This window comes from Schistocerca americana, chromosome 4, assembly GCF_021461395.2.
Source record: "Schistocerca americana isolate TAMUIC-IGC-003095 chromosome 4, iqSchAmer2.1, whole genome shotgun sequence".
NCBI lineage: Eukaryota > Metazoa > Arthropoda > Insecta > Orthoptera > Acrididae > Schistocerca > Schistocerca americana.
Window position 1 is genome coordinate 283,305,654 of NC_060122.1, and position 23,861 is coordinate 283,329,514.

Here is a 23,861-nt window from a genome sequence, read left to right on the forward strand (position 1 = left end):
GCTGGAGAAAAGAATCTGCGAGTGGTGTGAAGACTATAGAGGTCAAAGATGGGGCCAGAACAGCTTTTAGGAGCATAGACATGACAACTGACTTCCTAATTTATAACAAACATCAAGCAAGTGCTCAGAAAATTAGAAGTAGATCAGGGAAAAATCGGACATTTATAACAATTAAAGTACCTAGAAGTGTGGATAGAACTGAACATTGCTGAAAAAATTAGACCCCATGTCAAGGGTGCAGACGAAAGTAGCGTATCAACAATGAGAGGTCAATTTTATTTAATGCCATGCTCTCTGGCTCTACTGCACAATCATTCATCCAAAACACTGTAAGCATCAAAATACCACACAATGAATAGTTGAGGTCTAGACCTGACGCCCAACAAGAGAAAATGATGCAGAGTATGCCACAATCATGAAATATATTTGTATTTGGAAGACTTGATAGACGCTATTCGGAGGAGGAGTGCTATCTATGGTCAAATAATATGAATGGGCCAGATAATTACCCACTATATTTTTGCCTTTTTGTTGGATAAAAATACTAAGGGTCTCTTCTGCAAGGCTGAACTCTCTCTTCAAGGAGTGTAAATCACAAATGAAGACATCCAGGAACATTGCCTTTTCAGGAAGAATCTTAGAACATACCACTAATGTTAAAAACTGGCAAGAAATGGACAGAAGAAAGGAGGCTCATAGTAAATAAAAGCAAGAAAGTTTAAATTAAAAGAAGTCCACAGATAGCTGAAACAAAAGATGGCCAATAGCTCTATCCACGATCAAGCAACAATAGTCAAACTCTTTTTAACCCTTCGGCTTATACAGCCAGCTGCAGGTTTCATTGCTGGCTGTGAGACGTGCTGAGCAACTATAGCTGCTTCTTAGTGTTTCTTCTTTTCTGTCAATATATGGCAAGACATATTATGCACCATTGAAACTTGAGAAATCGATCTCTGAAGTGGTGTATAACACACTCGATTTCTTCCAATAAGCAATTGTTTTCAAGGTTTTTCACCAGCTGTGTAGCAGCAAGTAATGCCGTAATGTAAAAAGTTTCTCTCAGATGAAGAAATAGGAAGTCTGTCCAATAAAAGTGGCAGTGATGTTTCTGAAAGTTATATTTCTGATAGTCCTGATAAAGAAGACAGTGTGGTAAATGATACTAGTGATGACAGTGAGGCAAATGGAACAGATAGTGAGAGTGATGTTGCAGCAACAGGTGAGAGCGTTGCTAAAAAACAGAAGGCAGAAAAACAGATATGAGGAATATATCAAAGTAAATGTTACAAAACTTAATTTTCTGGTTCTAGTGGGATCAAACCTATGGTTCAAAGAGAACTCTCTCAACAACTAACACCTTTAGATAGGTACAGAAAAATGATTCATGTATCTTTTTGGGAGACTGGATCAGTAAACAAATAGATACACAGCAGATTGTTACAAAAAAATTCTACTTTGAAATCAGCCAGTGCTTGGTTCCCTACTACATCAGATGAAATTCAAGCAAATTTCTCTTTATGCATTCTTGTGGCACATGTGAAGAAGAACACTTCAGGCATACTAGTCCATAAAAAAAATCAATTCATGTTACTTTCTTATGCCTTATAGAAGATTCTTGTAGCTTTCCAAGTTCCTTCATTTTGTAAATAATGAAAATGTTGACCCTGCAGACAGCCTGAACAAATTTTAACCTGTTTATTGACCATCTGAAATTCAATTTCCAAAGTGTTTATTGCCCTGAAGAAAATATTGCAGTTGATCAAATCTACATGAAAATTCAGAGGTAGACTCTGCTGCATCCAGTTAAATTCTCAAAAAATGGCACATTTTGGAATGAGTCATATAGTGGCTCCTGTTTAAGATTTGATATTTATACAGGGGAAAAAAAAACCTGAGGTAAGCAGTAAAGAAAGCCCAATTACTGAAGCTGTTACGGTCCTCATACAGCTGTATTTGGACAGTTGTCACACAGTATATGTTGACAACTGGTACATTCCCCTGTCATTGTTTGTGAGGCTCAACGAAAGGGGCACAAATGCCAAAGGAACAGTTGGATTCACAAGGTGAAATATGCCAGACCAGTTCCAGGAATCTAAGCTAAAAAAAAAAAAAGAAGAGATTCTTGTGTTATTTTCACACCAGCTCATGGGTGTAAACTGCAGGGATAAAAAATAAGTAAGTGTTATGCACACTATATACATAGATGTCAATATGACAGCAACAGGAAAAACTGATACGAAAACCAAAACCCCACTCCAGAAGCCCCAAACAGTTACACAATATAAAAATTCAATGCACGCAGTTGACAGACAGGACCATGAGAAGATATGTCGAAGGATATGAGAAAATTTTTTTTACCTGATTGACACTGGGATTTTCAATTCAAATATCATACTGAACAAAGTTCCAGGAAAAAATCTTGTTCAATCAGTTTAGAATTCAGCTGGCTGAGGACATAATAGCCAGGCTACCCTAGATGTGGGCGGCCCCAATTTGGAATTTCCTGTTAGACTGCAAGCAGCAAATTGGGCACGGTTTGTTAGATTTATTCCCCCCACCCCACCCTCCAACCACCAGAAATTCTGTAGTGTCCAAAGCAAGGAGGAAGAAAAGCAATACTGAGTATAAGTGTGAGAAATGTTTTATGGTGTTGCAAACACCTGAATTTTTTTGTGTACATCACACCAATAAAAATTTCTATAACAGTATTATCTTCAGTCCTTATCATGTCAATAAATAGTAAGGTAAGATTTATAAATATAATTTTGAGAAAAGTGTATAAGACAAAAGATGCCGAGTTTCTTAAATTTAAATGGTAAATGTAGGGTTGACCTTGGGGAAAAAGTCATTGGGTTAACTGAAAAAAACTAACACAGTGTAAACATAAAACTGAAAAGTACAGGACTATTCAAAAAGAAGGAACTGATTTCAAACATGTATTGATTCCAAACCACAAAAGATAGAAACACAATTCCAACATTCCTGGAAAGATAAAAATTCAAATGTTTACACATTAAGTGTGAGCACTATGTGTTACACGACAAATATCACAACTGTGGTTCATTTCCTGCTACACACAAAGCAGCTGGTCTCTTGTTATCGAAGTCACAGCTTCAACAAAAATGCAATGTCGCAAACTTTCGAGAGTGTCAGGTATATGGGGGATAAAAACAAGGTCTTTTATGTGATACCACAGATAAAATTCACAAGATGTGAGGTCTGGGACATTTGATTGGAAGAGGAGTAGCAAAAGATGAACTTCATCGCTGATGGCCTCCAGACCTCACACACTGTCGGCCACATCAGATAGTTGCAGGCCCATTGTTTGAATGTTAGTGTACACCAAGTTTGCAGTAGTAACCCAACCTAATTCCACTGTGCACCGTAAATATAGTAACTACAGTGCTCAGCACTGTTTTCCACCACTGGGTGGTCAATTCTGCTCTTGGTCACCATTTAGTGCTGGCCATTCATTTATGTGGACAGTTGATTGGTGGTAATGTTCACTTAAAAGCAGTGCATGACTTTCACAGGTTGCCCTGGCTCTGGTAGTGTAGGATATGCCTATGACCAGATTAGAATAGAGCTGTGGAAATGAAGGTTCCAACTTCCACTATGTGCGCAGTTGTGTAAACTGCGGAACATTCTATTAGTCACGTTTTGCTTTACCATTGTTTCCTGTGTGGGTGTAGTTGGTATACAGAGAACTTAGCACTATTTTGAAGAAACTGGTAAAGAGTTCCACTACTACCAAGCAACATCACTTTTGATTTTGCCAAACTGAACAGAGATAACAGCTGTCACCGTGACATTGAAATATTGCATTTCATCAGTTTTGCTGACAGACAAGTTTTCTAATTTCCTATGTGACTTTTTTGAGAGAGCCTGTAAAATATTAGCAGTTAATGAGGTGCATGTTGTAGCTTACTATCCATAATCCAGTTGTGCATCTGAGGATATTTTCTCACTGGAGATGAGAGTTGTTGGGCAAGTGGTTGCCCTATACAAGTTTTATGTTTAACATAACTCAGCACTACAATGTAGGCTGTACTCCACATTAAATGTATACAAAAGGTAAATATCCCAGGAGTACTGCAGAAAGAGTCAAAGCAAGCAAGATATAACTGTGATATCTATGTATGCACAGAAAAATCAAAATAAAAATTGCAAGAGTGCAGTTTTTAATGAGGAGCATAGATAAACAATGGAAAAGACCTCAGAAAATCTGCTGATGTAAACCAAGGAACATATGCCAATGGTAAGGAATACATTATCATTACTGAACCAGTCATTTTCTGTGCTTCATGTAAAATGAGCAAGCATAAAAGTATGGCATGGAGGAGCTCAGGCATTTCAAAAGAGCGGCTTCATTTGTGATAGTGAACAGGTATTACAGCAGTCTGAAATAAAAGGTTCAAAACATTTTTTGTACCACCCTCTTGATTTGCATAGTGCTCCTCCTCTTCTACTTTTTTAAATTGGAAATCTCAAAAGCTCTTCCTCAGTACTTTTTTTGCCATAAGCAGTTGCCGTGTACAGCCATCAGTGCAGTGGAAATGTGAACCTGGATTCCCAGTGCAATTTAGTACAATGTGCTTAATGTCCAGCCATGAATGATACAATGCAGCTTGTGTACAGTTCTGAATAGGTCAGTATACCTCAAAGGGTAATAGCTTTTTAGGCTGTGCAAACATTGTCACTTTAAGCAAGAAGCATTGTCTGTATGGGAAGTTGTGTGATGAATTGGCGTACATTCTAAGATTCAGCTGCTATTGTGAGACATAAAATATTGAAGATCTTTTTTGTAGCAGTTGTCATGATCAATAACACCAGCTGATGACCATTACCTACAAATTAATAACTCATAGTCATCGCAAGTGGAGTGCAACAGAACTGTGAGCTGCCTTTTTATAAGCAACTGACTATGCATCTACCTCCACGTGATCAGCTACACCTCTGTTGTGCACATTGTGAGGAGGAGGAGGATGATAATAGTGTTTAACGTCCCGTCGAGAACGAGGTCATTAGAGACGGAGCGCAAGCTCGGGTGAGGGAAGGATGGAGAAGGAAATCGGCCGTGCCCTTTCAAAGGAACCATCCCGGGATTTGCCTGAAGCGATTTAGGGAAATCACGGAAAACCTAAATCAGGATGGCCGGAGATGGGATTGAACCGTCGTCCTCCCGAATGCGAGTCCAGTGTGCTAACCACTGCGCCACCTCACTCGGTGCACATTGTGAACAACACTACAAACCCCCAGCACTGCGGTGAACAAAGAAGGTAGGCAAGGAGACACCTGGAATGGAAACTACAGAAACAGTGTTTGGTTCTCTTCATCTATGACTGCAGCATATGTCTGATACCTGAAGATCATCATAGAAGAAATGGACAGGCACCACTACATGTCCCAGACATGAAGTCGAACAAATTCAGCATGGAGATGGGTTATTCATGTTGTGGCCAGTGTCATATACAGATTCCACAAGCCTCTCATTGCTACAGAAGGTAATTTATGACTGTGCAATATCGAGATAGGGTCCTTCAACCCATTGTCCAACTCTACATACAACTTTTCAGTCATCCATTTGTCTTTCAGTATAATGATGCATGATTACACACCATCCAACTTGTGACCATCTGCCCCCAGAGGTGAATGGAATGGCCTGTGTATCTGCTGTCACAAGTGAGCATGCATGAGACCAGATGAAACTTGCAATGCATCAACATAGGAACACTCCTTCAAACAAACAGGAGGATCACCGTGAGACAATAGGTCAGGTTTGAGCAGCAGTCTATCAACACCTTATGGACAGCATGCTGAGGAGGATCTAAGCATTTTACTATGCATGGGGTGGAGGAACATGATAGTGAGTGTTAGCCAGTAGCAGCTTTCAGTTTGACAAATGTGCAATTTCACAGATTGACAAGGGATATATAAACTGTGCAGTTTATTTGGCAAGTTAGAAGAAGAATATGAGAGAGAAATAAATATAGTAGTTAATGCACAGAATGGGATACTGGATTCACATTTGGGAGAACAGTGGTTCAGTTCCCCATGAGTTCTTTCAAATTCAGATTGTGATGGTGTTTTTTTAAGTGAAAGTTGATATCACAAGACTAGAAGTTGTGGACTGCTCAAATAGCCTGGTGATCAACAATTAAAGCCCACACTCTTCTTTTTTTTGCTGTATACCCACTGCTGTGTAATATTGTCCAGAGTGGCTTCGGTAAAGTTTAATGAATTGTGGAGGTCAAAGAGAATTAGAATTTACCAATAAACAGGGAGAAAATGAGAAACCTGAATGACCTGTAATGGCCTCCATCACTGATGCAAAATCATATTGATGATGACCAGTTACACAGAATGGCCGAACACTGGTGTCTAGAAGATGCAGAAGAGGGCTGACCAAATAACTTAAAAGGACTCCACAACAAGAAGTGATTTTATGATCTGTCTGATGTCACTCATTGCTGATCTGCCAGGTTCCCTATCACACAGCTGTCTCAGAAGCAAGTGCGCATCACCGCCCACTGGGGTGAATAACTTCAGTTATTCACAGGCTGACTCACTGGCATGATTTGTGAGCACACACCACTTTCAGAGGCCTACTTGATGTTTTTATGAAATGGTGAACATACCTCGGTCTTCAGCCCAGCAGACCAATACCGATTGCAGTAGATGATGCTATATCCATATTCACCAGAGACAACATGACTCAGCTGCTAGAGGAACAGCATACAAGTAGCTACATTACGGAGAAACATGAAATAATTAACTAAGTGCTCTAAAATGCAAATGACTACAGTTGTCATCATCTGGTTTCACTGAATATACAAATTAATATGACTCTGGGTGTTGTCCCTTCAGCAAAATTTTGCCCAGTATGGGCTAACAAAATCATAAACAGTTTTTTTCTGTTATTTCCCTGAATTACTCGAGACAAATACAAAGCAAGTTGATTTGAAACAGATATAGATAATTTCTCACCAGACCCAAGTCTGTGCTCCATCTTTAGTGACATTGTCATCAATAAAACATTAAACCCTGAGCATACAGTATCAGCAAAAAACAGAATTTTAAAAAGTGTTCCTTCATACATGACATCACATCATTAATCCACTACAAATTGTGAAATACCTAAACCTTAATACAAACACTCTGAAGGATGTAAAGGTTCCTGTGCTTATTGCTGAATCATTACTTTACTGACTTTTAAGAATAATATACCCAGATGTATCAATATGTGGTCTGGACTTCACTCCAGAACGTGGACTTAAGTTACCTTGCACTGTTTCCAAGGAACATCTTGTATGTACCTCTTGCTTTCAATAACCTAGGGTGAGGAGTGTTGAGAATGGACTCCATAATGCATCAATCAAACCTTGAACATTTTTTTAATCATGCAAAAGAGCAACTTTTTCAATCATGAAACATAATATTAATGCAAACCACGGGTTTTTAGAACATAATGACAGCTATATTACACACAGTGCAACTGTTAGCATATGTAGCAGTAACATCTCCTACAACACACAGCTACAATTTTCCACCATTTAATAAATGGAATACAAAATGGGATGCTTACCGCCAATGACTGCAATTACATATTCAACTAGTGAAATTTCTGATGCAGGAAGGCAAAGGGCTATGTTCTTGTCACAAAATCCTGAACTGTATCATCAAATTCAGAAACTAGAGCCATTAACTAATCCAGAAGAATCTGCATTGCCTAGAATTTTTTCTTTATTACAAAAACATTTGTTGACAAAGAAACATATTATTGCAGCCAGTTTAGAATTGTGGCTATGGATAAAGGGTCTCAATCAAACTTGAGCAAAGTAGTCCTCCAAATTGTAATTTTAAATGTCTGTGTGTGCGGAATTACACAGACTTTCTAATCAGGGCTATTATAGTGTTCGTTACCACTGACATGGAAGTGAGGACCTATGCCTTGAGGAAATCACCTCTGTCTATAATGGGAGTAATGCTAGTAGTTCAAGCTCATGTAATTGCCTCCAGCCCAGAGGTATGTTGTAGCAATTAGTTACTACATGGTATTTCCAACCATACCACATACCTTAGCTACAGAGGACCAATCCACCTTTACAGTTTTGAGCTATTGACCCAGAGGCTGTCACAAAAGAGGTTCAAATTAAACTTGCACAAATGTTCTTTCATGCCATGCAAGTATCCTTGACATATTGGGGGTTCATACCTTTGGCTAATGGACTTGCTTCAACAAAGGACCAGGTCGCAGTTACCACCCAAGTAGAAACAATGTCTAACATTACACCTTAAACCCTCTGTAGTTTGTAATAACTTCCAGGGCCACCGCAATTGAAAGCTGCCGAGCAGCTTCATGGATCCTCTTCGCCTCCCCCTCTTGGACATCCTGCAGCCACCTCTGGCACATATCATCACCAAGGTCTCCCCCTTCCAAGTGGCATGGGCCTGCAAGTTCAGACCAACCCAAGTTGGATCTGGTTGTCAGCAGCTGCTGGTTTCGTCATCCCTGATGGACCCTCCACTCCCATGGTGACTCATGCAACTTCCATGATGCCTCGTCCTGTCTCAGTCTTTTGTAGTGATGCCCATGGATATAGATCTCTTGTTGTAAATAAATCGGGACACTCCCTGCTAGTTTGTGTGTAATTCACCTTTACACTTTTTTTAATTTGCTGTCATACCAAGAGAAAACCTCATCAGTATATGTACTTGAGCCTGGGGAATTTGAGATGTTACTGTGCAAGATATGCTGTAACATGGGTTTCCATAGAATAACATGTTCCACTACTCTTACGTGGATGAAAGATGTTCATGGAAATTGAAAACGTAGTATAGGTAGTTATTAAGTATGGAACGTGGAACGTCCCATATAGATGCAAAAGGAAGTCATATCAACAAGATGCGTTTCTACCAGAATGTAAATGATGGAACAACTGAAGAATTGTGATGAGCATTACACATATATATTGTGATCTATTGAGAGCTATAGGTTGTGAGCAATATGTGTCACCTGCATTTGTAAAAGTAACTGTACAGTCGAAATGTTGTTGCTATAAACAGAAGAGTTACTCCAAACCTGATTACGTCACTTCAGTAGCATATATAGACCAGAGCTCTCTTTCAGCACTCACCCCAGCTGCAAAAGGAGAAGTCTCATGACACGCTTTTGTGGCACTGTGTAGGAGGTCCACTCAAGCAATTAACTTTAAGAACAGTGACTGCAATTTACTTGTAATGTAAAGTGTGTGGAGAGGAACATATCATAATCAAACACCATACACTCTTAACACTACAGTCTGATGTATTTTCTAGTCAACTGGTGCTTACTTTTGAGATGTGTTTAATATGCCAATAATTTAGGCTACAACAACCGAGGTACTCAAAAATCATTGTTTAATTCAAGAAAAGAACTGAGAATTCACCATGGAAACCAAAACCCTATTGAAAAGAACTACAAACTTCATTAACTCTCATAATTTTTATTCTAGAAACAGAACAGCCCTCCAGATGGAGGCAAATAACAATGTCTGACAAAACACTAAATTTCCAGCACACAATCAATCTACTCCAATGACCGGACCAATTGCATAAGAAAACCGTGCATATTGTCCAAGGCTTAATTTCTTTAGGTATCTCATTCTCTGCCGAAGCTATTATCTTCATATCATTTCATGTACACACATAAAATGAGCATGTTGTTACCATGTATCTCATGATTATCTCACTGTCCATGAAACTGATCTCTGAGCTGGTGATGACACAGGTCTACGAGGTTGAATCTGTATTTTTGACTGACTGCAGTACTTGTCTTTGTACTCTGTCATCCAGATGCTGCTAGTGTTTGTCGAGTTCTGAAACAATACAAATTTGTAGTAAATAATTATGTTCATTATGACACAGAAATCATACACAGTGCAACTTCATTCGTATTTAAATCTCACTCTCACTGAATCAGCCCCCCCCCCCCTCCCTCTCTCTCTCTCTCTCTCTGTGTTTGTGTTTGGTTGCACATGCGTATTTGGTGAAATTTATTTGCCCTAGTTATTTACAGAGGTGGGGAAACACAATTTGTGCATTCTCCAAATGTCATTCCTGGTGTTAGTATATCAGCATAGTCAATAGATAGAATCAGTTGAGATTGTTTTATTATCGGTGGAAATGTTACACTTGAGATAAAGCACTCATTTTCTTATGGTTGGCATGTAGGCAGAGAGATTTCTTATTGTTACAATTTAATTTCATCTTCATGGTCTCCATAGGAATATTATTTAGGAGACTGCAAAATAATCATAGACTGTGCTGGGACAATTGGTCCTTGGAATTTTTGAAGTAGATTTTTGGAAGATCTACAGTTTCATCCATCAAGTAGTTTGCCATTTGAAGTATTTTCAACATTTCTTCGCATTTCCCTAAGATGCATGCCACAAAGTCATGACCATTTGCACTGGCCATCTTTGTAGACTCTTAATGTCTCCTGTTAGCTAGACCTGATGTGCATACAAAACATGAGTGATACTTCATCATAAGTTGTACACATGCTTTTTAAGCAATCAATTTCCTAGACAAACTGCAGTTTCTGTGTTCTACCGAATAAATTCATGCCTGTGCCATACGATTTACCCACAACTGAGCCTGTGCAACCATTTCACTCTATGTATCCAAATGTTATAACAACCAAATATTTTTATGAAACGACTGACTCATAAATCCAGTTGTTAGTACTACTACTGATTTATATTTTGGACAAGTGCACAAGTTTACATTGGTCTACCTTAAGATTTGGTGGCTAGTTTTTACAGAAGGTTGATATGACAGGATATTTTTTACTACATTTATGTGATAGCTCTTCCTCATGAGTTAATCTGGCACCTTAATGCTCATAGTACGCAACTTGATAGGTGAAATCTTCACAGCACTTGCCTTGGCCCACCTCTATAAATGATCAGAAATTCTGCACACTGACATTGCAGAGCCATTACTTAACATAATGTGGTTTGGCAATGTGGACACATTGTTAAAGTTTTATTTAATTATCCACACATATTCCACTAAGCAGATGACAGGATAACAGTATTGATAAAAGAAAAATACTGCAATTGAGGGCTTCAGCACCCAAACTGACTTTTGGCCAAGTTTGAAGAACTGTACGTCAGAGATCAATTGTGGTAAAGCTGCAAAACTTGGCAAGATACTTGAATTACTTGCATTGTGCATACTCCGTAAGTTTTATGTAATGACATTCGCTATTTTTGCTGCAGGCAGCACTAATAGTTAACAATATATTTTAATACTGCAAACTTTTCCCAAATTTAATTGGCTTGGTCTTTTTCACATTAAAACTTTTATCCATTCTGGATTTGGAATACTGTGACAGTCTTGTTAAAGGTTTCAGGAATTACTGCAACCAATTGCCGTTGCAATTGGTTGCAGTAATTTCTGAAACCTTTTTCATTTGGTTGATTATACAAGTTGCCCTATATTGACTTAATTGTTTGGTAGCTTGCTTATAAAACCTGAAAGTTTTACATTTGTACTTTTGGTAGAAGACTGTTTATTGAAGGAAAAATTCTTGTATCCCATAAGGGATGCATGGTGTAAACTTGAACTAACTGCCGTTTGATCTTTCAAATGATGGTTAGTTAAAATTTATAACAGGCATCCCCTATGAGATACAAGAATTTTTCTCTACAGCCTATAAAATTTCCACATTTATTATTATTATTATTATTATTATTATTATTATTGTCGCCACCCTGTAGGTCCCCAAGCACTCATGTTCTGCTATCACACAAATAGTTGAAAAACTAGTAAATGCATAAACAAGTTCAATATGCTATGAATGAAAAATTAAACATGAATTTTATTCTGTAATTTTTCAACTTTTCAGAAACATGTTACACAAAAACAAACTGACTTAAACAATTTAATCACAATTTATTTTTTAACGTGACTTTTTACACTGTTGCTTTGTAAATATTGTGTATTCAGCATTTGAAGAAGACCTGCCAAAGTGTACTTTAGTAATTTGGAGGCTGCCATTTGCTGACCTATGATTCCAGCAAAAGGCTGCAGACTGTTCTCCTGAATGAAAGGAACTGTTGTTGGCAGCGAATCTACAGTTTTTCTTTATTTTTTATCACAAATTTGAACCCCACCAGATGTGCAAATGGGAAATATGGAAGTGTTGACTTGTGTAACATCACCATGTCCAGTGCGGTCAACTGAATTGTATCAGGCAAATGTAAGACTGTCCAGCAGCTGATTTGCTATTAGTTGCTGTTATCTGACTGTCTCTACAAGTGAACTATGACAACCACTGTCGTTTATCTGTACCAATTTAGATTTGTGTTGTACAGAGCTTTGGATGATGCATGCGTATTTTCCACCATAACAAAGCAGTAGTGCTTGGACTTGTATCAAACTCAATCTGGAACTATTGTTTACATTAATTTCCATCAAGAGCTATTATTGTTTGGTTTCATAGACTACTAGACGATTTTAATCCATCATCATACGAAGTTTGTGTTCAATAAATATTGGCGCTAAAGTGTGGGGTACAATATCTGAAATGATCATGTGATAATCTGTTAAACAACAGTTTGAGTTCTTTTAGAGTTGCACCATTCAAAATTCAGATGGTCAGTAATTGTGATTTAAAACGCTATGTCAAATGCAATAGTTAACCAGGTACAAAGCTAAATAAGCAGCCATGTGGTGTCCACTATTAAGCATTGATCTTGATGAGTCAGAGCAGCCAGCAGTTTCAGAAGTACATTGTCTATTCTTATCATACTCAGCTACTGTCAAAGTTGAAAGAAAAAATGCACACTTCTACTCATACTGTCAGAATTCAGATTCTCACAAGGAGTTGCTCTATCAAAAGTAATCTCAGCAGAATTATGTCTCCGAGAGGCTGGTTAAAACAGTTAGAAAGTGAAAAAGGTATCCTAGCAACTCAGGGAAAACACAAAACAAAGTTCTTTCTGATGGAGAGAGAACTCAAGTAGTTGGACTTTTTTGAGGGTCCTGACATGATGTAATTGTAGATGTAGTTGGGCAATGTTTCTGTTACAACTGATAAAACAAATCTTCAGAAATGAAAATTACTATCACTAAGCTATATGAAAGAAATGTTTATTGCTTATCAAAACAAGCAAAGAAATTTTTCTAAACTCTATGAACTCAGGTGGTAGTGGTATGCCACTGATGGGTGGTTCCTCAAATCCGCAAATCATCAAAATGGGTTTCACAGTGTGCAGTACTAAAACAATAGCTTGCATGCTGCATCAAAACTTGAAGCGTCTGAATCTCTGTTCAGTACATCAAAGGCCTGAAATGAAAAAGAATGAACTAGCAGTACAGGGAACATGTAGAAATCCCCCTCCTGGAGATGGCTTTGGGCTGTTTGAAGGTGGGGACATTGGCAATAATGATATCTGTTTTTTATTGTCTGGTAATGCAAAAGCCACAATGGATTAATGCAAGCTTTTAATTTCAATACATATGACAACAAGTTCAGAAAATCATACATTTTATATTGTTCCAAAACATCAATTAGCTTAAGAAACTTTACTGAATGATTGTAGACCTATCAGGGAAAAATAAGTATGAGAAAGTGATTATAGACATTCCAGGAACAAAGAAAGCTTGGTAATCTAGTATTTTGTAGAGAGAAAAAGAATGCTCTTTCAAATGGTTGGTATTAGACCTCACTGTGTCTCCTGTTGCAAAGGGGCAGTACTGCTAGTGTGGAAGTTGCCCGCTGTACTTGTGTACATCACTGTTAAGTTATTTGAACATTCAACCATTATTGTGGGAAACAAAACTCTTAAGATATGCCTCATAGTCATCACTCAAAGTCAAGAGCAACATATGATGACTGCTATCCTCAAATTACCACTTCTAAGTGTCCGGATGAATATGCAACAGACTAGGAAGTGACCTGTTTGGAAGCAAATCAGAGAGCTGTATTGGCCCAGACATTATGCAACCATCTCAATATGATCAACCTGACCTGCAAGTATTCATTACAAATAAAAGCACAAACCTTCAATCACAATGAGTTAAAAATCACATTGAACTGTTTCTTTTATTGGAACAGCACTTATCCACCAGTATTTCAGAGCATACAAGTACTAACCTGAGACTTCAAAAAATATTTGCATGCTAATTCACGGCTGCATTTTAGAACCCTGAAGTATGACTTGGTCTGCACTCATATGTGAGACCTCAAACCCAACATTCGCATTCAGTCTTCAGCTAGTCGTAGAAATCTTTGACACTTAGTTTGACTTACACTTCTTCCAGTGCTTTGTAAGTATGAAAAAGAGACATACAACACATTGCAATATGGTTATAAATCCACATGCTTATCCGTAAAGTCTCTGTAATTGCATAGATATTGTTGTAAGAAAGCTTTCTTCAAGTGGTGAGCCCACGTATGCACATACGGCAATTGTAGCTTGGAACCAGCAACAATGTAATCCTTGCCCATGCCTCAACCTGCGCGACCCCCCACTCCCATCCTCAATATTTGGGAATCAGATTATAGCCCACCTGGTGAAATGGCTTTTGTTTTTATGGTATTAGGCTTTTAGTGTTGCGGCATTAGACGACTTGAAGGGCTGCGTACCACGCCAGAAAAAGTGCGTGATGACAACTGGAGGTGAGATACTGTGACAGATGGGGAAACTGAAAATATAATAAAATCATTCAGTATAGATTTGAACAGAGTGGCATTATCATTCACAACTGGAACAGCAGACTATGAATCAAGTCACTGAAGTGGAAAATAGCGACATGACGGGGGAAGGCAGTCTTACAGATACTGCCATCGAAGTGTTTCGAGCAGCTAATGTCAGAAATATTGTACATTCTGCTTTTGTTATTGTTCTAAATGGGCACATCATTCAGTGGTAGTCTTGCAGCGCTCCACTTATAAGAGTACTGGAATGTATGCTCTTTCTACCTACCCTCCCTGCTTCTCAGGTGTAAACATGGTGGTGCTGCTACTGTGGCCACCTTGCCACTTCAGTTTGCTGAGTAGTAGTCTTCTTCCTCTTCACTTTCATACATTATAATTTTCCACTCAGTAAACAAGCTTCTTTATGATTTTAATAATGACACCATGTCGAATCGCAGATTCACTCTAATAGGGTTGCTACATGTGAATGTTTTCTTTTTCTCATTGCAATTAACAAGGGTTTATGTACAGTATTTTATTGATAGCAATTTAACAGCCAAAGCAAAAGAGAATTTAAATTATTTTTATACAAATTTCATTTCAACTGCAAGTAATAAAGCAATGAGCGATCAGATTTCTGAACAGACAAAAGGGTGCACTTCGAAACTGCTGCTAAGCAACAAGTGAGGACAAGCACTGTTAAAAACCATGCAAAATACATTATTGTGTAACTAGTTAAGCATGAAATGGCCTTTGTCAAGCTGGCCGCTTTCTGTGTAACAACTACATGGAAACAAACTTTGCAGCAGAGAGAGAGAGAGAGAGAGAATCAGTACCTTACCACATATTTGCTTGTTGTTGATATCTTGATTGCACGGAGTCGTAGGCTACTAGTACTAAAAGGGTAGGATGATTATGCGAAAAAGCATATGGGACAGTGACACACATTTTATTTTCAGATGTACAATTACAGTTTAAAACATTCTCAGTTAAAATTTATACATCCTCTAATATAGTACATACAGTACATATCACTCGAAGATATTTTTAGAATGTAATTTAGAGCACTGTGTATGCTGTGTTTATTTCTTTATTAGAGAAAAAGCACTGACCATGATGTCTTGTTTGGTCATGGAAAACAAACAACACCACAAAGATGTCAAGTAAACAAAATGGTGAAGTAATGACCTTTACTTTCTATTCACAAAGAAAAAGTAGAATGGTAAGAACACTCAGTGCACTGAGCTAGTACTAATAGGAAATACAAGATGTGCTGTCATCACTTGTAGGTGCTGTGATGACTCAGCGGCAGCTGCATAAATGTATTACAGCTTCATGAAACAAAACTCTGACCCTATTCCTTCTGAAACTTCAGAAGTTAAGATATCTATGGATGCTTCCATATCTGTAAGGAATCATACAGAAGAGCTTCAGTATCACAGCAAGGGACTGACAAATGTTACATACATAAGAACTCTCCTGCTTCATTAAATCTCATATCAGGACTCTCCTTTACTTTCTCTAAGTGACAGCATATTACTGTGTCATTACTATTGCTGCTTGGAGAAGGGAAATTTACCTATTTGTATGATGATCACTTGCATATTGCTTTGTTACTTCAGTTACCACATCATATTTTCCACACTTAGTGGTATTTACAACATAAAAACTACAATAATTTCACTTAAGAAACTAAGTTTTCCATATGTACTGTCCACTGCTGATTCTGAAAGAAAATAATAAAAATATGTATAGCTATTTGATCAGTGTTGACACACTTATTTTTCTTTTTTGAAGCAGCAAACAGTTTTTTCTTACGGTGAAGTCTGAAACTGTTTGTAATGTCCTTATTTACAGCAAAGCTTCTGATTCAGATGAAGATCACTGCAAGTTAAAGGTCTGTTACAAATTGTTACCGTTATTCTTATCAAGTTTTACTTCTTTTTCTGCTCTGCTTTCTTTGTGTTTCTAGCATTATTTAACACGTTGACTGCCACAAGGCCACCAGCGGCTGCAGCAGAGCCCCACACTTGATGCTGTGCACCCATCAGCCTGGCAGTGAAACATTCATCACAATGTGTTTGGCAGTCGATGTGTTAAGACCTTATTTCATGTTATTTTTCCCAACTCATTTTATCTATTTTTTGATATCATATGTACAGTCTTTGTCTTCCGCATGCCATCTGTCCCCAGGGCCACAGCATTTGTTTGCTGGTTACAGGCGATCCTGGGATTGCCAAGCTGTGAATTGGTGCGCAACACCAGTCGTCTGTCACTGTAACCTCTCGGCATGCTCCACTGATGACTGTGTGGCATGGCAGTGGAGCATTGTGCTTCACAGAGGCCAGTGATCTTGGCTAACCAACTGGGTCACGAGGATGTGCAAACCTCTCTAGGAGACCCTTCAATCTTAAGGTGTGCTGTGCAGCAATGAGATGCATGGCTGTCAAGGTGGAACAGTCTTTAGCAGGTGTCCTTTGGGGACCTGCCACGCCTCAGTCGTGTCAGGTGTACTTGGGCAAATGGGGCTCTGTCTTGGTGTCTGCTTATTTGCCACTAGCTGCTAATGGGACCAAGGTGTTACACTTCAAATTAAATGCTTCAACTCCCAGTGTGATGAGTGTACCATCTGAATAAGGGAGGTGAGTCCATTACATAATCAACTGTATTCAGTAATGGAGCTTGCTGGTACCTTAATGTCTATTAAGCAGTTCCAAAATTGGTTCCTTACTGGTTGACACTAAAGGGGCAAAGCAGGTGGAACTTCTTACGAAGTTAGTTGACTGTAACGTAATTGCTGAGTTGCATAAATCCCTCAACTCACATTATATTAGGGGCACAGACATCATAGAACTTAAACAAGAATGGGCACTACATGGATAGAGGAATAATGGAAAAATTTAGAAGACCGTCACCTTCCTTGTGACCTACAATTCTCCAACACTGCCTGTACATGTTATTGATGAGGGTTAGGCATACACACTTAACCCTTTCTGGTGCTACGAATTCTAGCATTTTGGCCAGACAATGCTGAGTTACAGAAGAGAAGTGACCTGTGGAAAGTATGGAGAGGCAGCCCAGGACTCTGAGACTGACTGGCAACCCCAGCAACATGTGTTAACTACTCTGGGAGCCTCCCATCTAGAGCCAACACTCACTTATTTTTGCTAAGGAATTCAAAATTTAGGAAATAAAGTGACCAAGTAGATGCTCCCCATGTAGAAGCTGAAAAAGAATATAAGGTGACAAAACTCCCTATGTTTGCCACTTTGTATGCTTCCGTGGCACAGAAACCTCTTCCCAAGGGGGACACTTCAATTCAGATGATGTCCAGCACACCATATCCACCACCAGAACCTGTACATGCCAAAGTGAAGTGAGCAAAGACATAGCATTCCAGGCAGCTATGACAGAAGAAACCAGCAACATATTCATAGTGAACATCATCCTTGAAGGGAAATGGTCATGACATTCGGGTCAAAAGTTTTCCCGGATGCCATTAGAAGTTGTTCGACATATTTAACCGAGGGGGAGGACATCGTGGATTGTGATGCCTCGTCACCAGACCCAGGCAGTCCCTCCAATCCCCCTCACTCTACAAGTGCCTCATCAGCCCTGGCGCAAGGACGGGAATACATCAAAACCACACCACTGAAATGGCTCGCAGTACTCCAGTGGAATATGAATGGATACAAGACTCATCTGGAGAGACTGAGACTCCTCATACAGAACAGACCAGTTGGCCTCCATCTCCAAGAGACTCATTTTCAACAGATTGACATACACGTACTTGGAGGCTGTCACCTCCACAGAAAAGACAACCTTACTGGTGAGAGGGAGGAAGAATGGGGGGAGGGGGGGGGGGGGGGTGGAGCAGTGTTCATGAAAGACACATTACACTCCTCACCTCCGCCATTAACAACAACACTAAAAGCAGTCACTGTTTGGATAGTGGCTCTGTGTATCTTCAGTCTCATGAGCCCATTGACAGTGAAGTCTTTACACATCATCTTGATTTTCTACCCCATCCATTTCTGTTTATAGTGTTCTAACAGAACTTGCCCAGGGGTCTGACAAGTGAGGATATGACAGGAATTAATGATAAACATTGGTCAAACTATGCATTTTAGCACCACTACAGGCCCCTCCCTTCTGCTTGCCTGTCCTTGTAGACACTGCTCAATGGGGAGAGCACAATGACCTTCATGGTAGCAAGCGCTACCCTATCTGGATCTATTTGTCTGATGGAGCAGATCCCAAAAGGAAGGCACCAAGATAGCTACTCAGAAAGTTAACTGAATGCTTTACAGGTAGTTAGCTGTTTTTGAGCAGTGATGGCATCAAGAACTAGGTGGACCATGTTATGGCCATGATCCATCATGCTACTGATGCATCCAGCCTGATGTCAATGGGAACATCTACGAGGCAGCCTGTCCCTTTGTGGAATAAGTTGTTCTGCAACCAGAGACAGCAGGGTGGCTACTGACCATTCAGTCGGTGGGCTACAGATGTGAATCTTGCAACTTTTCGAATGGAGCAGACAAAGGTGAGGAGCATAATGCAGGAGTAAGCAGAGGTCTTGGTCAGAGTTACTGAACTCTATCAATAGGTCCATATCCCCCACGTAAAGTGTGGGAAGCCATCAGGGAGATCTCAAGGTAGAACTCATGACTGCCAAAAGCAGCTGTTACACCAAATCTACCCAGGATTCCAGCTTTCTGTCATTATCAGGAGATAAGAGATAGGGTCGGTTTTGCTTTTTGTCCCACCAACACTGAGAAATACAACATGCCTTTCTCTCTTTGGGAGTTGGATTCTGAATTGTCAGGTGCTCATGACACTACACATGGCCATGACGTGAAAACGTATGGTATGTTGAAACAATTGGACTACTCATTCAGCTCTTCAATGAAATTTGCATGACAGGAGAATTATGCAACTCATGGAAAGCATCTGTTTTAATCCTGATTTTAAAACCAGGGAAGGATCGAACTAACACCAGTAGTTATCATAGCTTTAATGTAACAAGCTGATTAGGAAAGACACTGGAGCATATGGTCAGCTGGCACCTAGTGTGAGTTCAGGATATATCATTCCACACTCGAAGCAGCAATTCAGCAAGCTTTCCTCCATAAGCAACACCTTATCAGTATCTTCTTCAGTTTGGGAAAGGCCTACGATACTACCTGGAGGCATAATATTTTGTTGCAACTTTGTTAGCAAGGGTTCAATGGACGTCTACCCACTTTCCTATCAGACAGTAATTTTTGACATAAGGTTGGGAATGTTCTGTCTGGCCATTTTAAGCCCGTTTTAAGCAGGAGACTGATGTCAATCAAGGGAATATTCTAAGTGTCAAGGCATCTGCCATTGTGATCAACAGTACTACATCCACAATATGACACCCCACACTGTGTTCCTTGTTTGTGAATGACTTCACCATCTTCTGTGCATTCTCCAACCTTGCAGTGGCTACTTGGCAATTGCATTTGACAATTCATCTAACATCACACATTTTTAATTCTCTTTGGAGAAAACTATGTTGATTTCAATCACTCCCACTCTCCTTTTAATTTACCTGTTTTAAAACTGGGGCATACTATTCTCACTATTAAGAAAAAGATGAAATATTTGGACCTCACTAGTGATGAGAAGCTAACATGGTCGCCACACCTTAAAGAACTAAAAGTTCTTTAAACATCCTTAAATGCATCAGTCATAGGTCATGGGGAGCTGACAGGATACATCTGCGCCAACTTTGTAATTCCTTTGTGCAATCCCATCTGGAATACAGATGCCGGTTTATGGATTAGCAAGGCCTTCACACTTCCAAATACTGGATGCAGTTTACCACAAGGCCTTTAGGCTGTCAACAGGGCATTATTGCATAAGTCCAGGTGCTAGCCTGTGTGCAGAGCCTGGTGAGACTCCGCCATTTATTCCAGGTCATCTACTCGTGGTACGCCATGCATACAGGCCTTTGTCCATTCCAAAATTGCTAGTGTCTATATCTGTTGCAAAGCTGCAGTTGCAACAGCTGTTCTGTCACCATTCATGGGCAATGAGGCCATTCAGGATCTGTGAGAGGGAGAGCTCTGAATTGCTACAGGTGGGGGCATTAAGGTCCAAAGTCAGGGCTTGAGTAGATCCCCCTGGCTTACTGGAGCAGATGAGGTGGCATTATGGCAAGAAATTCCTCATCTGCTTAGATTCTCATAGTGTCTCTATTGGCCACATGTATCCAACAGAATTAGGTGGTGCAGGAAGTGCAGAATACCCTCCTTCTCTTGCAAAGGCAGGACACGGAAATATTTTTCAGCTGGGTTCCAGGGCACATAGGCGTCCAGAAAAATGAACTTACTGATGCGGCTACCGAGGCAGCTTCCTCCCTTCCATCTCCTGCTTGCTGTACAGTCCCCTCATCTGTGACCAAGAAGCCAATGAGCTGGTGGAAGGCTCAGTGGCTGGAAGTGAGGAATAATAAGCTGCTTTCTGTAAAACCTTTAGCACAACCATGACTTACTTTGTTCTGACCATGACAAGCTGAAGACGTTGCCCATGTGGGACACAGCTTTCAATACGACATATTTTAATAGTGTGTGTTTTATATGACAACCTGAGAGCTGATTTGGTTCTCCCACATGGTTTGCTTTTATTTTAACTGATAATGAGGTGAGTGTGATTTGTGTTTTAAGATTTTGTGTGATTGAGATGTGTGTGTATCATATGAATCTTTGAACTTGTTAATAAGTAAACAGCATGCGAAGTATATTGCGTAAAAACAGCAGGGAGCATACGTGGTATATGCTCAATGCAAAGTAGCCAGTTTAAGGACTGTACAAGCAAGATCTTTACTCCTGTCCTTAAGACTAGCAAAGATGAAATTATCTGCAGTTTATCTGCTTTTGGAAAAATACTAACAAGGAGTTGGATCGAAATTTGGAACCATCATCCAGTGATGTAGATGAGGTTCCCAGGTACCACATCAAGAATTTGAATTTCACTTTATTAACTGGTATACACTCCTGGAAATGGAAAAAAGAACACATTGACACCGGTGTGTCAGACCCACCATACTTGCTCCGGACACTGCGAGAGGGCTGTACAAGCAATGATCACACGCACGGCACAGCGGACACACAAGGAACCGCGGTGTTGGCCGTCGAATGGCGCTAGCTGCGCAGCATTTGTGCACCGCCGCCGTCAGTGTCAGCCAGTTTGCCGTGGCATACGGAGCTCCATCGCAGTCTTTAACGCTGGTAGCATGCCGCGACAGCGTGGACGTGAACCGTATGTGCAGTTGACGGACTTTGAGCGAGGGCGTATAGTGGGCATGCGGGAGGCCGGGTGGACGTACCGCTGAATTGCTCAACACGTGGGGCGTGAGGTCTCCACAGTACATCGATGTTGTCGCCAGTGGTCGGCGGAAGGTGCACGTGCCCGTCGACCTGGGACCGGACCGCAGCGACGCACGGATGCACGCCAAGACCGTAGGATCCTACGCAGTGCCGTAGGGGACCGCACCGCCACTTCCCAGCAAATTAGGGACACTGTTGCTCCTGGGGTATCGGCGAGGACCATTCGCAACCGTCTCCATGAAGCTGGGCTACGGTCCCGCACACCGTTAGGCCGTCTTCCGCTCACGCCCCAACATCGTGCAGCCCGCCTCCAGTGGTGTCGCGACAGGCGTGAATGGAGGGACGAATGGAGACGTGTCGTCTTCAGCGATGAGAGTCGCTTCTGCCTTGGTGCCAATGATGGTCGTATGCGTGTTTGGCGCCGTGTAGGTGAGCGCCACAATCAGGACTGCATACGACCGAGGCACACAGGGCCAACACCCGGCATCATGGTGTGGGGAGCGATCTCCTACACTGGCCGTACACCACTGGTGATCGTCGAGGGGACACTGAATAGTGCACGGTACATCCAAACCGTCATCGAACCCATCGTTCTACCATTCCTAGACCGGCAAGGGAACTTGCTGTTCCAACAGGACAATGCACGTCCGCATGCATCCCGTGCCACCCAACGTGCTCTAGAAGGTGTAAGTCAACTACCCTGGCCAGCAAGATCTCCGGATCTGTCCCCCATTGAGCATGTTTGGGACTGGATGAAGCGTCGTCTCACGCGGTCTGCACGTCCAGCACGAACGCTGGTCCAACTGAGGCGCCAGGTGGAAATGGCATGGCAAGCCGTTCCACAGGACTACATCCAGCATCTCTACGATCGTCTCCATGGGAGAATAGCAGCCTGCATTGCTGCGAAAGGTGGATATACACTGTACTAGTGCCGACATTGTGCATGCTCTGTTGCCTGTGTCTATGTGCCTGTGGTTCTGTCAGTGTGATCATGTGATGTATCTGACCCCAGGAATGTGTCAATAAAGTTTCCCCTTCCTGGGACAATGAATTCACGGTGTTCTTATTTCAATTTCCAGGAGTGTAAATGTAATGTAGTATACTTGGTCACTAATGTTCAGCAAACTGGAATTAAACAACTGAGAGCTGATTTGGTTCTCCCACATGATTTGCTTTTATTTTAACTGATAATGAGGTGAGTGTGGTTTGTGTTTTAAGATTCTGTGTGATATTTGGAATTCTTCCCAGAATATTGGGTATGATTTTAATGTGTCATTGAGTGGCTCGGTCACCCATTATTTTTAAGCAGTCATCCAGACACTGTACCCTGTCCTCCTTTAACTCTGTATGTTCTGGTATTTATCCTTGGTTTTATTTAGTTAGTTTTTTTTACGCTCATCTTATTGGCGGTTGCCTTTTCAATTCTTTGTATGAATGCAACTTGGTTTTCCAATTTATTATTATTTTTTAGTAGAGTCTCACCACACTCATCTATATATCATTCACACAAGGTCACTGATGGCCTTGCCATTTATAATCACCACCACCACCAGACACTTTACCAGGATTACTGATGAATGGACTGCAATTAAAGCAGTGCTGTATTTCTAGATCCTCGATAGCAGCATGAGATTCAAGTAGCTGCTTCAAGAATGCTCATGTACACTCAAAGGCAAAGGCTTCTGTTTTGTTAACAGTCATGTATCCACATTCTAGAAAGAGTACATAAAATTTCTGGTTGCTTGGCAGCAGTAGGCATAGGAACAAACAAAATGTGGTACAAAAGCTAGTGTTATGAGCTAGGTGTTCCTTTA

The 23,861-nt window shown here is 40.4% G+C and overlaps 2 protein-coding genes across 4 annotated transcripts in view; one reads left to right on the forward strand and one right to left on the reverse strand.

Annotated features, from left to right (window-relative positions):
- Positions 1–23,861, forward strand: part of LOC124613991 (CDAN1-interacting nuclease 1) — a 177,325-nt gene that overhangs the window by 150,894 nt on the left and 2,570 nt on the right. The window lies entirely within an intron of this gene.
- The window catches only part of LOC124613990, a 129,068-nt gene continuing 114,676 nt past the window's right edge, over positions 9,470–23,861 (reverse strand). For 2 of the 3 annotated variants that reach the window (XM_047142780.1, XM_047142781.1), the window contains exon 7: positions 9,470–9,857. In XM_047142780.1, the coding sequence (XP_046998736.1) occupies positions 9,723–9,857 (135 nt within the window). In that variant the 3' untranslated portion in view covers positions 9,470–9,722. Of the gene's footprint in view, positions 9,858–15,619; positions 16,095–23,861 lie in introns of those variants that run through there. The other variant, XM_047142782.1, reaches the window with a different exon arrangement.